This window comes from Dermochelys coriacea, chromosome 12 (genome assembly GCF_009764565.3).
Source record: "Dermochelys coriacea isolate rDerCor1 chromosome 12, rDerCor1.pri.v4, whole genome shotgun sequence".
Classification (NCBI taxonomy): domain Eukaryota; kingdom Metazoa; phylum Chordata; order Testudines; family Dermochelyidae; genus Dermochelys; species Dermochelys coriacea.
Genome location: NC_050079.1, coordinates 20,875,799 through 20,891,895, shown reverse-complemented (window position 1 = coordinate 20,891,895; position 16,097 = coordinate 20,875,799). Strand labels below are relative to the sequence as shown.

General features: G+C 40.3%; 1 protein-coding gene across 2 annotated transcripts in view; it reads right to left on the bottom strand.

The window, feature by feature from the left end:
• Positions 1 to 7,458: 7,458 nt before the first annotated feature.
• VSTM2B (V-set and transmembrane domain containing 2B) overlaps positions 7,459 to 16,097 on the bottom strand; it is a 32,180-nt gene continuing 23,541 nt past the window's right edge. Inside the window, exon 6 of one of the 2 annotated variants that reach the window (XM_043494989.1) lies at positions 7,459 to 8,159. In XM_043494989.1, the coding sequence (XP_043350924.1) occupies positions 8,071 to 8,159 (89 nt within the window). In that variant the 3' untranslated portion in view covers positions 7,459 to 8,070. The remainder of the gene's footprint in view (positions 8,160 to 16,097) is intronic. The other variant, XM_038368376.2, reaches the window with a different exon arrangement.

Below are 16,097 nucleotides of genomic sequence, written 5' to 3'. Positions count from 1 at the left end.
ACCTGGAGAGGGGAGAAAGGGATTCATATTCCCCCTTTTACTTCGTTGTGTGGGCACACAATCCAAGTAATAATCTAGCCCATGGAATTTCCATCATGTTAAGTGCCTCCCCTTACTCTTTAGCCAAGATATTCATGCTTGGTGCATCGTTTACCTGAGGGGGTTGGTCACAGGGAGTAAATTTCAGAGTAACAAAACAATTACCTTCCAGCGAGTACAACCAAGTGGAAGTATAAATTACCTTTCTGTACAGCAGATGATGCATATTTAAAAAATGCAAAAGCTGCTTGGTTAATGACACACTGATAGATATCCATCACTCGGAGCAATTCTGACAACCCAGGAAGTACTGAAATGGAACTATCCAGTGCAAACTAAAAGTGAATGAATACATTACATAAATTAAGAAATTCAAAATGCAATACTACATCCAACACTTTATACACACTGTGTAAATATATATTTTCTGTGGCTTATAATATGCTCTTTGAATAAGAGCAACATTTACAAAAAGATATTGAGTGTATGGAACTCAGAAGTATAGTACTAGGATTTTGCCAAAGCAGTTGTGGATTATTTGAGACATCCAGCATCAGCATGCTGACAGGTCGGTATGGGGAAGCTGGTGTGACTGCAGTAGTATGGTTAAACTGAGAAGACTTTTTGGATTGGAGGGCTGTCATTTCACAAATAAATCATTTAAAAAATAAGTTATCAAAAGGTTTTGACCAGAAGTGTTTGAATATTACTTTGCTCTAGATACAAGTACAATTCTGCTTTTATGATTATTCACAAAGACAATGGTCAACTCTATCTAGGGTGATCAGATAGCAAGTGTGAAAAATCTGGAAGGGGGTGGGGGGTATTAGGAGCTCATATAAAAAAAATCCCCAAATATTGTTACTGTCCCTGTAAAAATCGAGACATCTGGTCACCCTAACTCTATCTAAATAACAATTTTTGAGGGATTGGTTTCTTTTTGCTAGTGATTACATGCACCTTTTTTTTTGTTCTAGTAGTAGTTTGAACTTCTACTTCTTCAGATAAAAAAGAATACTAATTGAAAAAGGATGCTCTTATACTGTCCCGTACATCAAGTTTTGAAAACACTACAATCTGTCTTTGCTAAAAGCATTAAGACTAACATTTTTGATCCCATCAATTTTCTGTCCTTTTTTTATTAAATAGAAGTACTGAGGGAGTTTGAATAATAACTGCCCAAAGATTCGGGATGATGAATAATGAACTTAGCCAGCCTCTGGCTAAGCACAAAATTTATTGTTTAGTAAAAGATGCTATGGAAGCAGCACTTTTGTTTTTGACATACAAGTTCTCCACAATGAAGTAGTTTATTTATTTACTAAATTTCAACTTAAATAAATCTCACAACCTGATTTCATGTTAGAAGTGAAAATGTTCTCAAATGTCTTTTTACATTCTGAACGGAAGGCCTAAACTTGCTATCCTTCCTTATTGAGTGGAATCCTGGGTCTACTGAAGTCCATGAGGTTTTTGCCATTGACTTCAATAGAGGGAGGATTTCATCCACTGCCTTCTTTGATAGTTTTGCCTGATGTAGGCTTGGAAGACATTAAAAAAATGTAAGTGCATCAGGTAGATACTCTAACACTATACTAACAGCTTGTAGGCTATATTTCTTTGATCTTTAAAGATTACATATGTAGGGGTCTACCAAATTCATGGCTACAAAAATTGCATCATGGACTGTGAAATCTGGTCTCCCCATAAAATATGGTCTCTCTGTGAAATCTGGTCTCCAGCTTCCCAGATCTGAAGGCAAAGTGGACAGCAGTGGCTGCTGGCTGGATGCCCAGTCCTGAAGGCAACACCACCACCAGCAGAAGCGGAGAAGTAAGGGTGTAACTACCACGATCCCTTAATAGGCTTGTGACCCCCTTTTGGGTTGGGGCTCCCAGTTTGAAAAATGCTGCAGAGAAGCCTCACATTTTTCGTGTGTTGGTCATGGCAAAAATAGCAAATTTTGCAGATGTGTAACATGATTTAAAAAGATCCCTACACATATGTATTGCAAAAGCTAATTTGTCCTGTGCATTTTGAGTACACACAGGGCCAGATCTGATCTGTAACACTGGTGTAAGTCTGGAGTTAACTCCATTTATGTCAGTGGATTGACACTAGTGTAAGTGCAACCAGACGGACGATGCAGCCTGGAGCCATTAGGATGAAAAGTGCAAAGTTCCATTAATTTTTCAGTGAAACTCTGTACTGGGTTATTAGCTTTGGTACATAAAAATCATTGCTTACTCTTAACTCGCATTAGCACTGCAGTAGCCCAAGAGTTATGTGTACTGTCCCATGATATTAGAAGTAATGTACAAAAAACCCCCACAGCACTTGGATTTGATGTATCATGTCAAAGATTCAATTAACCTAGTGTTGGGTTCTGAAGGTCTTCTGACTTATTATGGTAGGCAATTGGAAGAAACGAAACTCCCTGAAAGCTGTATAGTACATAGTACCTATCCCTAATGGACACTGAATCTTTTGAAAAAGCAAAAGTTGCTGCAAGGCTTTGGCCATTAAAACTAAAGCAGAAACTGTAGAGGTATGTTGCCCTTTGTGAATATGATCAGGAGAAGCGAAGCCATTTCTCTTTTCAGGAAAGTAGCGCTCTCAAAGGAAAGATGTTTTAGTAAAAATCCCCAACACACTCAGAAGCAATAAAGCTGTAAAACCTCCTCCCAACATACATTCATTTTAAGTTTGTCAGGTATTAGGGCCATTTTCCTTCTGAATATTTCTTATGGTTACATTTAGTTTTAAGCCTACAAATGTATTATGAGCAGTGCTGCCTCCATGTTTTTCAGCCAACGCTCCCCTGTACTACTCTCAAAATATTGGGCCAACTCCACATTGCTTCTTCTATGTATGTGTATTTGGGAAAAGAGTTGGCCAAGTGAAATAGAACTGCTGCACTTTTCTCTAGGAGTAGCATGACCATATGTCCTGTTTTGGCCAGGGTAGTTCCTTTTTTAAGCCCTGTCCCAACTTTTTTTTGCCAAAACTGTGCATTTGTCCCATTTGCTCTTACCAACTGAGGAATGTGCAGGGAGGGGGCTGGGTGAGCGGCAATGCCAGCCCTCCATGGGAGGGAGGGCTCGAGCTAGTCATGTTAGAATACAAATACTGAAGATGCTGTGGTAGAATACAGTCATGTCTCATAGAATGGAAAAAGTCCTGAATTTGGCCCAATAGATTTAACTGTATTTAAAATTCATACTTTTCTAATAAAACTTTTTCACCAAATCATCTGGTGACGGTTTCACTTTTCAAATTGAGGTCTGAAACGCTTCTTAATTTTCTAAAAAAAATTTGTTAGTCTCCAAGGTGCCACAAGTCCTCCTTTTCTTTTTGCGAATACAGACTAACACGGCTGCTACTCTGAAACTTATTTTCTACATTAGTCTAATTTAATTCTCATCTCAGTAATGATAAAGAAGTTATTAAAGTCTGAAACATTAAAAATCTTGGTAATTTCATTTTTTCCCAGTAGACTAATAGATACCAATGGTCAGAAGGGACCATTATGATCATCTAGTCTGACCTCCTGCACAATGCAGGCCACAGAATCTCACCCATCCACTCCTGCGATAAACCTCTCACCTATGTCTGAGCTATTGAAGTCCTCAAATCATGGTTTAAAGACTTCAGGAACACAAAGCTTTTAATTGATGTCAAAAGTCCTCTGCAGGTACACGTTCTGTGACCAAAATATAAATTGGGCAATTGTTATGAGATGTATTGCATTCCTAGCTCCTGAAAATCATGTTATATGATCAGTTACTATGCTGATGAGTGTAGTCTAAGAACTGGACTAGAACATTCCACCACTTTATGCTTCAACTATTTACCCTTTTCTTGCCCCCTTCTACTTCTTCCTCCTCTGAGAAGTTTTTTGCCATCCTCACCAGCATATTGTTGAACTCATTTAAGGAACTCAGTTATAATCCATTCAGGTTTCACTTACATGACCAAAACTTAATCCAGAGGTGGGCAAACTATGGCCTGCAGGACCGTCCTACCCGGCCCTTGAGCTCCTGGCGGGAGGCTAGTCCCCGGCTCCTTCCCTGCAGCCTCAGCTCACCGTGCCGCCAGCGCTCTGGGCAGCGTGGCTGCAAAAGCTGCCAGGTGTAGTGTATTAAATTGCTCCCTGTAGGAATATGCTACTTATGGAGCACCAGGACTGGCAGCCATAAGTAGTACACCGTAAGTAGCACATTCCTGTGGGGAGCAATTTAATACACTACACCAGCCCTCCATATAGTTTTGGAACCCCGATGTGGCCCTCAGGCCAAAAAGTTTGCCCACCCCTGAATTAATCAGTAGATTACCAAAGCTCTTGTTAACATTAGCAAACCCACAAAGTATTTCAGCTGCAATAACTGTCCGTGAACTATTTTCTGATTGTGAATTAAATACTAGTATTAATTTAGGCAGCATCTAGCATTCACCTCTTTTCTTTTCACCCCTCCTTTTCTTCCCCACTGTAAAGGAGAATCCCACTCACCTTCACTTTCTGAAAGCAGGAATATCCCTTTTCCACCATCTTAGAACAGTGATGACGTATAGGATGTTCCAGGCTCCAGAACCTCAGAGTGACAGTTTCCACCACACGCTCTTCCAAAGTTCTGCTTTTTGTATAGATGTATCTACTGCATACCCACGAAAGACTGAATGGATTTAAAGGAATTAGTACTGTGATATGGACTCACCAGCCTGAGTTTAGCACAATGTGGTAGTGACTCAGAGTTACCACCACATGGTGGTATATATGAAATGAGCTGCTGTTTCAATCCAATGGCTAGTTGAGACGTTTACATCACAAATCCATCACTATGATTGGCAGTCTTGTCAGAGAAGCCACATTCCTCATATGTAGGGAGACTGAACAACCCTCTCATTCTCTGGTAGTCCCTCCAGAAGAGGATTCAGGTAGATAGTCTGAGGAAGCTTGCAAAAATTACTGCCTTTGCTGTACCTGTTCTGTTGACAGAAGCTTCTTGTCTCCATCGTGGTAAATATAGCACCTATCATGAGCACTAAATTAATTTATTTTTAAATATGTAAACAAAAGCAAGAAATAAAACCATAGCCAGTCCCCATGAACTCTCAGAAGCACTCTGCCAGATAAGAGAGTGTGTTTATTTACCAGTTTAACACATTAGGAAGAGTCCATTAAAATTTGCATCTTAGAATACAACAAATATTTGAATTAGTATATTTGCTGTTGACCAGAGTGGAGCACAGAATTGTTTCAAAGGAACAGAGTCTGGAAGAAGATTCACATCTAAGTGTTTAGGTATAGTAAATACTCTAATTTCCACTATAATGTTAAAACACTAAAGCTGAATGAGCTAGAGTTATACAGAATCCTTCATTGTTTGAGTCAAACATCAAGAGCTGCATCTCCATGTACATGGTTGGCAGAGGACTGCACAGAGGCTAAAGAACTTTAAAAGCCTCATTGGTTTCCTGCTAATCAAAACACCTAAAAAGTCAATCGCAAGGAACTGAACATCCTCAACACCTGCTGAAGTCATTGAACCTACCACCATTTTTGCCCGCTGCCATCTGGTTATTTCTTTTTTTAGGATTCAGTCTTGTAGATACAGCCGTCTTCTCTTTGTTAGAGATATTCGGAAATAGTGCAGCAGCAACCTTAACTGGACCTTAATGAATTACTTTAAGTGAATATTGTACATCTGCTTCCTCAGGCAAATCTTTCTGGAAATAAAACACATCTGTAGGAAATGTAGCTCTTGAAATATCAACTCGGGGTGTTTCTTTTGCAAGCAATATCCCTTTCTCAGAAAAATGAAACAGACACAGATTTTGCTGTTTCACTGTCCAGCCCTTCTGGTCCCCTAGATAACAATAATAGCTAACTCTTTAAACTGACATTAGCACAGTGCAGTATTGAATGAACTATTTAAAAAATCATATATCCTTCTGGTCAGATTCCCTTTATCTCCAAAAAACAAGATTACATTTACAATTAGATTACTGATCAATATGAATGAAATCTGAAACAGCTTAATGTATTGACAAAATATGAGCCATGTGTATCTGGCATTTAGCAGGCAACTCCTTATTTATGTTGTGAGTTGGTTTTCTTCATATCGGTAAGAATATTTTCCTCTTTTTAAAAATCAAACTCAATTTGATCATTAGTGAAGCCTTTGACATTCATCACACTAGGGGTTTAAGATAAATGAACACATTGTTCAAATGTAAAAAGATTAACCTATTTTGTTTCTAAATATTTGCCCCCAAAATTCCATAACTGTAAGCATATTAAATATAAATTCCCTACTCTTTTCAGAAATTCAAACATATAAATGGAAATATTACATAATGATGTAAACATAAACTGAATCAGTTACAGACACCAGACAATTAAGCAGTAACAGTTTAAAAAAAATGGGAGGCCCTACAATACATATTTAGGGGTGTTGTCGAAACCCCCAGTATAGATGCAGTGCACCAATGTAAAGGAAGGCTTGCATAGGCAAACTTTATCCCAGTTTCAAACCAATCTCAGTGTTTGAAGTTGACCTCTCCCCCACATAACCATTTTTCAGTAAAGATGAAGTTTCAATAACCATTCTATTTTTAAGAGATGACATTTTTGTTAATGAAAATGTACTCAAACCATTTTTTTGTGAAAAAAAATTGTTGCAAAAAGTCCATCTTTGGGCGGGGCGGGGGGGAGGAGAGAAACTCTTTTCATTCAAAAAAAAGTCAGTCAACCAGCTCTATTTGGTATTTGTCAACAGAAATCTAAGAGCCTGATCCAGAACCCATTGCAGTCAATGGATGTTGGTTCAGGCCCTACTTATATCACAGAATCATAGGATTGGAAGGGACCTCGAGAGGTCATCTAGTCCAGTCCCCTGCACTCCTGGCAGGACTAAGTATTATCTATGTCACACAATACATTATTAGTTTTTAGTTTATTAATATCGCACATTTGAGAATGTAATTAATTTTTTTCATTCCACTGTTTTTGCAAGGATATTGTAAAAATGGATACACCCAAAATTTAACCTACCTTCAAAATTCCATATTGTTTAATGGTCCTTCTGACTTTGCATAATATAGCAGCTTCCCCAGACTGAGGTTATCAGCATAGTGAAATAAATCTCTGCTTTGTGACCAGATATTAACACACCTGGCGCTAGATTCCTTTTTGATATAGATTTAATATACAGTTACATGTTGCATCATCATTCCTTTGCCCTGCTTGTTGTGAACAGGCAGGAGATAGCAAGATTCTTGGATGTTCTGAGTGCTTCAGAAAGCAGGCAAACAGCCATGAATTGTGACTGAAGGAGGAACACACAATACATGTCGCAGTTCAGTGCTGTCTATGTATAAAGGCATTAAAACTCATACACAGTTGCAGAAACATTATTTCAAAATCTTTTTATTCAACTGTTATTCAGCAATATACAATACAGTTTATAAACAAATGTCTTACCTTGCTTCCAATCTTTATTTAAAAATAAATATTATTGGACAGTGAATATTAATTATGGTAAGATGTGCCTTTTTTAATCAAAATGTCTCAAAAAGAAATAATTTACTTTAATTAAAAAACAGAAAAAGGAAATCCAAGAAAACCTAAACACAATAATCTACTAAAAATATTTCCCTTCTTTAGAAGGGCTTTGACTCAACATCTTTACATATTATCATAAAGATAACTGCTCAACAGTTCGTGCAAAATGAATAGTCAGAGGGAAGGTTTAGAAAAGAAAAAAAATATTACATTAAAATAGAGAAATCATAGGTGCCATGCACAGAGCATGGCTTTACACCATATAATCTGGAAACTAGATTCATTATTTTAGGTGGTTTATTTTGTGTAACGTCCCCAAAAATATGTTCCCCCCTCCCCATGTACAATTTGTCATGCTTCTTTCAGTCTCTGTCCATCTTTAAAACTACAGTTCTTATCAAGGGTTTGTTTTGTTTTTAAATAGGTTCCTTTTTGTTTGGTTTAGGAATATTGGATAAAATAGTCCATCAGTGGTTTACTAATAAGTGTACAAGCTTATGCAGTATTAACAGGAACATATATAGAAGTGGGTCTGTAGCATAAATAGGTCCTGTACCTAGAAAAGAAAAAGACAAGGGGAGAGAGGGAGCAATTAATATCCTGTCTTTAAAAAAGTGTTACAACATAGCTTCTTAATATAGAAGAATATAGGAGGATTTATTTTCATCATTTCAGTCAGAGGCCAGAAGCTTAATTTTAATAGTAAGATCACATACTAGAGCTATGCAGCTCAAATGCCTTTATTCCCCAAAGCCTGCCTCTCACTTAGGTCATTTCATTATGCATTACTAATGGTATGGCCTAAACTTGGCATCTGGTATAGCAGCTATCGAGACTTCTATAAATATACCTTAATCCGTTATACCATTTCCTGACAGATGACAGGTATCAACCACCCATCACTTTAAAAGAAAATGACAAATGCTGTGGCTGTACTCTGCAATATTCCTTGATCAACAAGACATGTACCAGTTTTGTTTGGAATTGAGGCAGCAAGACCGTAGCATTTTGTTTACTTTCTACATATAAAGAGCAATATCTAGAAAAGTCAGATGTAGAAGAGATCTATTAAAGTCATCTAGTCCAAATCCCAGGAAGGGCAAGATTGTTTTATTCAGTATTGTCTCAAAGGCTTTATCCAGATTAGTTTTAAATGACGGAACAAGTGATGGAACTTTCATCCTACTCTTGGGACTTCTTCACAGTGTAGTAGATCTCATAGTTAAGAAGAATTTTCTCATATACCGATAAAATGTCTTATATCTATTACCTTGTGCTACCTTAAATAATTCTTCTCCCTGTGATGTTTACAAATATTCAAAAGGTGTAAACAGTTATGTTCCCAGGTAATTGTCCCTTAGCCAAGTATATTTAATTCTTTTAAATCATTCCTTGCAAGTCAGATTTTAACCCCTGACTCTTTTTTATTGCTCTTCTCTAAATTCCCCCCCATTTGTCTAAATCATTCCAGTAACAAAGTGCCCAGAGCTCAAAATGGCTGGGATTCTCAAACTGGAGCCTGTGAACCACTTGCTGGTGACCTGTGGAAAGCTGGCTGGTTGCATGGTGCTGGCTCCCCTCCTGGTTTCCATCTGCTCAATCACATTAAGATAGTGATAAAAATGCATTACCTACTTTCCTATATGACTTTTTCATGTAAGAAATTGCTTTAGATGCCACAAGGATGTTATACAGACTGCAAGTGATCTGTGATAGTGAATGGGAGGGGAGGTGTTTCTGCAATTAGCACCAAGATTCTTACACTAGAGAGAACCCATACAGAGGCATATTCTGCTGCCCTTATGTGAAGTAGTGCCTCTTTCCACCAGTGTTCTCATTGATGTGAGCAAGACTGATCCAGGGGCTATCACTGTAGGGATCACTGTATTAGAATCTGGTCCACAGAGAGGATAAAACCCTGGAATTAGTGCACAAGGTATTTTCTCACCAGAGTCAGAGAGAGAGTACTGGAGTACTGCTGTCAGCTGGGTTGCCAACTTTCTGCTTGCAGAAAACAGAACACCCTTGCCCCGCCCCCACTCACTCCATCCCCCCTCCCTCCGTCGCTCACTCGCTCATTTTCACTGGGCTGGGACAGGGGGTTGGGGTGTAGGAGGGGGTGAAGGCTCTGGCTGGGGGTGCGGGCTCTGGGTTGGGGCCAAGGATGAGGGATGGAGGAGGGGGCTTTGGGCTGGGGCAGGAGTGTGGGAGGGGGTTTGGGATCTGGGGGTGCGGGCTCCGGGGTGGGGCCAGAAATGAGGGGTTCAGGGTGCTGGAGGGGGCTCTGGGCTGAGGCCAAGGAGTTTGGAGTGCAGGAGGGAGCTCAGGGATGGGGCAGGGGGTTGGGATGTGGGAGGGGGTGCAGTTTCTGGGAGGGAGCTTGGATACAGGAGAGGGCTCAGTGCTGGAGTAGGGAGTTGGCATGCGGGAAGAGGTTCGGGGTGCAGGCTTCGCTTACCTCAGGCAGCTCCCAGAAGTGGACGGCATGTCCCTCTAGCTCCTAGGCACAGAGGCCGCCAGGGGGCTCCATGTGCTGCCCCCATCTGCAGGCGCTGCCCCTGCAGCTCCCATTGGCCATAGGTCCCAGTCAATGAGAGCTGCAGAGCCAGTGCTCAGGGTTGCACCGGTGCTGCAGACAGGGTAGTGCGTGGAATCCCCCGGCCATCTATGTGCCTAGGAGCCGAAGGGACATGCTGGCCGCTTCTGGGAGCTGCGTGGAGCCAGCTGCTGCGGCCAACTGGACTTTCAGTGGTCCTGTCAGCTGTGCTGACTGGAGCCGCCAGGGTCCCTTTTCGACCAGGCATTCTAGTCAAAAACCGGACACCTGGCAACTCTATTGTCAGCAGAGGCACCAAGGAGTATAACTGCCCAGCTACAGGTTGTTATGTTGTAGATCAAAACTGGGTTCTCCCTACTATTTTATCATATTTCCAACTCATATCTAGTTTGCTGTCCACTATCAGCTTTAGGCATTACTGCTTCTTAAGTGTGTTCCTCTGCCTTAATAGCTGCTGGATGCACTATTAAGTGCTGGAGCTTCTAATATAGGGAGTCTACAAGTTAAATGTTTAACTTTATAACAATGTAGAGAGGTTGCAAATGATTCTTCCCATAGCCAACTCCTTTCCATGCATCATAACAAAGAGTTTGCGCAGAAATATTTCTAAAAATGTGATAAAATACAAGTTTATTTTCTATTCATTAGCTACCGGCATTAAAAAGAAAGAAGTTTACACTGTGCCACAAGACCCAATCCCCTATTAAGGGTAGCGTAGAGGTGCCCTGCTCTAGAAGAAGCTTCTAGACACACTGTGACTGGGGACCAATACCTCCTAGAGCTGTGCGGGGACCATGGTTGTTTCCACACCCTTTACAGCTCAGTTCTTCTCTGAGAAGTGAATGTGAAAAATGGTACCTTCTTCCTCAGCAGATCTGCTTCTTTTGTTTATTCAGAATCCTATCTGCTTCAGAGCCAACATAACTGAGACTATGTGAGCTGGATTTGTCTGCATCATCAATTGCCTGTGTACTAACTGCCAATCAGTTACAGATATGCAAGCCTACTGAAGGCAATGGGCTTGCACAGGTGTCACGGAGGCCATAACTGGAAGGCAATGGGGGTTGCACAAGTGTAGCTGAAGTCCTAGTTTACTCTGTGGAAGCTTTATTACTGGAGATAATGCAAGAGATAGAAAGAGCCCAGCTTGACCCTCAGATCCCAGGTTGAGTTTGCAGGGCTGGCGGAAGAAACAACTTTACACTTGTAAACCACCAAGCGTATTAGTTATGGAGTCATTGAGAGACAAACAGGGAACTATCCAGCGCTGTATTTACAGTCACTTTGCAGAGAGGAAACCTTCAAATGGGACCTGTAGGCACTCAGTATCTCTGAAAAAAATCAGTCCACTTAATTTAGGAGCCAAGCTTCATATAACCTATTATGAAAATGTTAGTCTGGGTTTATTCCACAGGTTTGCATGCACTGTGAGTCTCTCCATGTGCGTTCTGTGGCTCAATTAAAGGGAATACTTGGAAATGTTCTTCTGTAAACAAGGCACCACTGCTCAAATTATATTTGCCTATATTTGCCTCACCAGCAGAGATATATTACTATTCAATAGCAAAATAGTCAATCACAAATCTGCCAGCATGTTATTAAGAATTAATTTTCATACCATCTAGGTTCCAGACTCCAATGAGTTTATGAGAAGCCACCTTGCATGAATGCTGCTTGCCTTCAGTTACTGGCATTTTAATTTAAGTCTTCCATGTACATTTGTATATGGGACCATCAACTAAGTAATAGCTGAGCATTAAAAGGAATTTTTTACAGAAAATTATTAACAAATGCAATTAACTAAGGCAGAAAAAGAAGCAATTAATAAAGTTGTTTTTAAAGGGCATTAGAGATGTGTGTGAAAGGAGGGAAGACAGCAAGCATGGCATAGCTGTATAAACTCAAGATCTAAAAGGTATTTCCTGGTCAACTTCTGTCCTATAATTGTGTGTTGCTGCGAGGGAGGCGGAAGGTACAAGTGGGAAAAAACAGCTCACAAAAAGAGAAAAGGGTCACACTGTGTATCTAAACCAACTAAACTTCATGAGACAGAGAATGAGCCTAATATAGGAAACATGTAACTCAGTTCTCCAAGGGTCAGCATATGACAGTCCTGTGGAAACGCAAAGGGCTATGTGACGGTCAGGTGCAAGGAATCTGTGCCTTTCTGTCCCTTTGGAGGGGCTGGGTACATTCCCAGTCCTTGCACTCAGAAAGCACAAGGACTCTTAAGTGTTGTCTATGCAAATCTTTCCAGACTCCCCTAAAATGGGCAAGGAGGAGGTGGGATGATACCCACCCCCAAATTCTTGCACGCGCCAATGGCGCTACCTCCATGCAGGGGAGAGTGCATAGTTAACACTTTTGAAGGCTGTATCAGCAGACACTCTCTTTGTACTGCCTCAAGGAGCTTCTGTTAAGGCAGTGGGCCTCTTCATCACCCCCTCCCTCCCAGTCATAATCCTGCTCCAACTGTCTGGTCAATGAAGGCCTGTGACAAGCCAGCCAGAGTAACAGTACCTGGGACAAATGGAACCGGTATACAGGAATGGCTTTGGACACCCGATATGTCCCTATAACAGACTCCAAAGGCTGCTCTGACAGTTGGGACTGGGATTACCTGGTGTAAGAGCCTCTCTTCTTCCCTCCCCCTTTAGAGCGACCTTTCTCATGCTTGTTCTTTGCCCTAAGAAAAATAATTTTGGGGAAGGTGGAAAAGTTATTTAAAATTCTATTTGGCCTTTTGGTCATTCAAGAAGAGGGGCAAACGTAAGGAAGTTTTTATATCAATATGTTTTCCAGATTTGTGTCTATGCTTATATAAAACTCACAAATGTTCTGTTTAGAGAAGCCCGGGGCAGGTCTAGGGACAAGGGTCTTTGGCATGTAGAAAGGAATATAGTTCAGAAATAACTACGGGGAAGAGTTCCCACTCCAGACATTCTTTTCATGTCGGTATGTCTGGAGCTCTGTGCATTTCACATAAACAGGGCTCAGTTTACGTCTACGTATGAGCCTGTAGACATACAGGAACACTGAAGTCAACAGAGGGACCAAGTACAGTTAAAACTCAGTCAAATAAATGCAGACTATCATATTGCAGTTGCTGGCACTAATATATTGTGCACATTGAAATAAAGGCACAGTGACCCCAATCCTCTGAGGTGCTGAAGGGCTCCTATAACTTCCAAGTGTCTTTGAAACGCACTGATCCAAATGGGAACTGAGTGTGTTCAGTACTTGGCAGGTCTGGATCCTAAGGGCCCAAGCCTGCATATTACACACATTCTAAATTCTCATTTATAGCAACAGGAGATTTGAATGCCAGTGGTTATAGGATCAGCCCCATGTATAATGTGTTTACTGATGTATATGATCAATAGCCGTTCTCCTAATTTTTCCTTAAAAAAAGAGTCCGTGCACAAATATGTATATGCTAATACATAGTGATGTCTGAAGACATAAATGCATCAAGGTCAGAAAACGCAAAGTTAAAATTGACCAGAGAAGCTGTTAAGTCGACCACATCCTTTACTGCCACTCTATTTGCTATTTTTTTTGTTCTTATTGCTATCATACCAACAGATGTAACTAGTTAAATGTTTGATGTTTTAAAAAAATCTGTTTAATTTTTTGTGGTTTAGAGAGCAAGTATAATATAGCCAATATATATGTAAAAACATGACCACTTCAACATCTCTACACTTATTATATGCATCTAAATCACTGGTACCATGAATTCCAGCTGACAGCACCATTTCCAAACTGTCAGCCTCATCTCGTGCCTGGACCACTCTAACAGCTTTGGAGGGGCCAGCCCTTGAACTAGGGCATATAGGATTCATCATCTCTCACAGAAGAGCCACAGTTACTGTATATGACCATCTGCAATGAAGCCTAAGACTCTGCCTCTGAAGCAGGTGGCTGCTCTTGATGGCTATGCAAAGCTTGCCAGGGCACAGGTGCTCAGCCAGCTCCACACCTGCATAGCACTAAGGTGAGGATTTGGCCCTGGTACATTTTGTATGTTATTAAAATCTAAGATTGGGTAAAGGAGCACTGCTGCTGCTGGCATCAAACCTGTTCAGTGAATAAACAGGACTTTGATTTCTAGGGTAGCTACAGTTCATTTAAGGAAAAAGAAAAAGGAGAATTTTAATAAATGAAAAAATCCCCTTGAAACAGCAGCTAAGAATTGATCGTCTATAAATTTGGTCTTTTAACAGGTATTCTGAAGTGGGGCCAATAGCATCTGGTTAGGATTTCTCTTATTATGCCATGCAACCATCATCTGTAACTATATATAATAAACTTTAAATTTACAAGATCCGCTATAGCAAATTGTTCAGCTTGGCCAACACTCCTTACTGCTTTTAACAATTATTACAGGCTACTTGAATTCAGTGAGCCAAACTTTGCTTTCAGTTGCATCAGTGTAAGTCTAAGTATCTCCCTTGAAGTCAGTGGGATGACCCTTAATTTACTTCCACAAGTTACTTGACAAGCCTAGGTGTAACTGAGCAGTACCTGGACCCAGATTTTCAGGATTTAGTCATGAGAAAGAACTGTGGGATTGAATCCAGATTTGAAAGTAGCAAACTACTGTACCGATGATCCTGACCGGGGTATCTGTCTCTATGCAGTTACTTCTGTAGTGCAGACACTTGGAAGATGAAATTTAATTTTATTTTTAGATATATATTTGCTATTTTTATGTTATTGCTATCATACAAACATATGTAACTAAATATTTAAAAGTTTGATGTTTTAAAAATCTATTTAATTACTTGTGGTTTAAAGAGAAAGCATAATATAGCAAATGTACATGTAAGAACATGACATACTCTATACTACAACTATTGTTGCGTCATGAAATAATGTAAAAATAAAAAATATCAAATATTTTATTTAAATGAAATAGTTTAAAAAATTCAATTTTGTTTTGAAACAAGCTTTCAAAACATTTCTTCTTCTTCTTCTGAATTTCTGTTTTGCTGGAAATTTTCAAAATATTCCAATTTGGAATGAAAACAAATTTCAAAATGTCAAAGTTTCCTGCAAAACAGAAATGTGAAATTTCAAAAGACCAGTACTAAGCAATAATCCTAGCAAAATTAAGAGCTGATGTTGTGAGACGAAGAAACACTTCACACTTGGGTACGGAGGTGTACCTGAGATGAGCCAAGCAGAGTTTCTACTGGCCAGACATGAATGCCCATTTGAGAGAGCACATTGAAGCAAAGCAAGATGTGCAAAGAAAGCACAGCGACTGACAACTGGAGGAGACTCTACAATTTAATGAAATCTCAGCCTGATGCTGGGAAAAGGTCAGAACACACCTGTCCACTTTTAAATGAAAGGAACTACAAGGTCACAGTAGGTCACTCCAATTTTTGTGTGTTGGACAATCTGGAGAACTGTGATCAGGCAACGGAACATGCATTTTGCAACATCTGGCATACCTGACATGCTATGCTCAGACAAATAGGCCACAGTACACTGCAACAGGATTCAAATGATTCAGCACAAAATGTCTTCCCCTGGGTACACACAAAGCAATGGGAAGGCAGAGTGGGTAGTAAAGGCAGCAAAGAGACCAATGGTAAAAGCAAAACAGATCAGAAAGGGTCGTTACCTGGCAATATTGGGCCATCAGTTGCCAAGCACAGGGACCGAAGACCAAGACCAAGATAGGGCTTCCTGTGAGGGGCAGCCCAGCAGAGGAACAACTGCCAGGACAAGAAGCTCTTAAGAGAATGCCAAGCTAAGCAGCAGCCTGCTACAACAACAGAACCAAGGATCTGAGCCATTACACACAGACAATCAGGGCTGGGTCCAACCATCAAAGAGCTACACAAGGCAATGGCAAAAGATAATAGTGGGATATGCATCATATGAGGTAGCTACAGATTCAGTTCAGCAGTGGAGATGAAACCC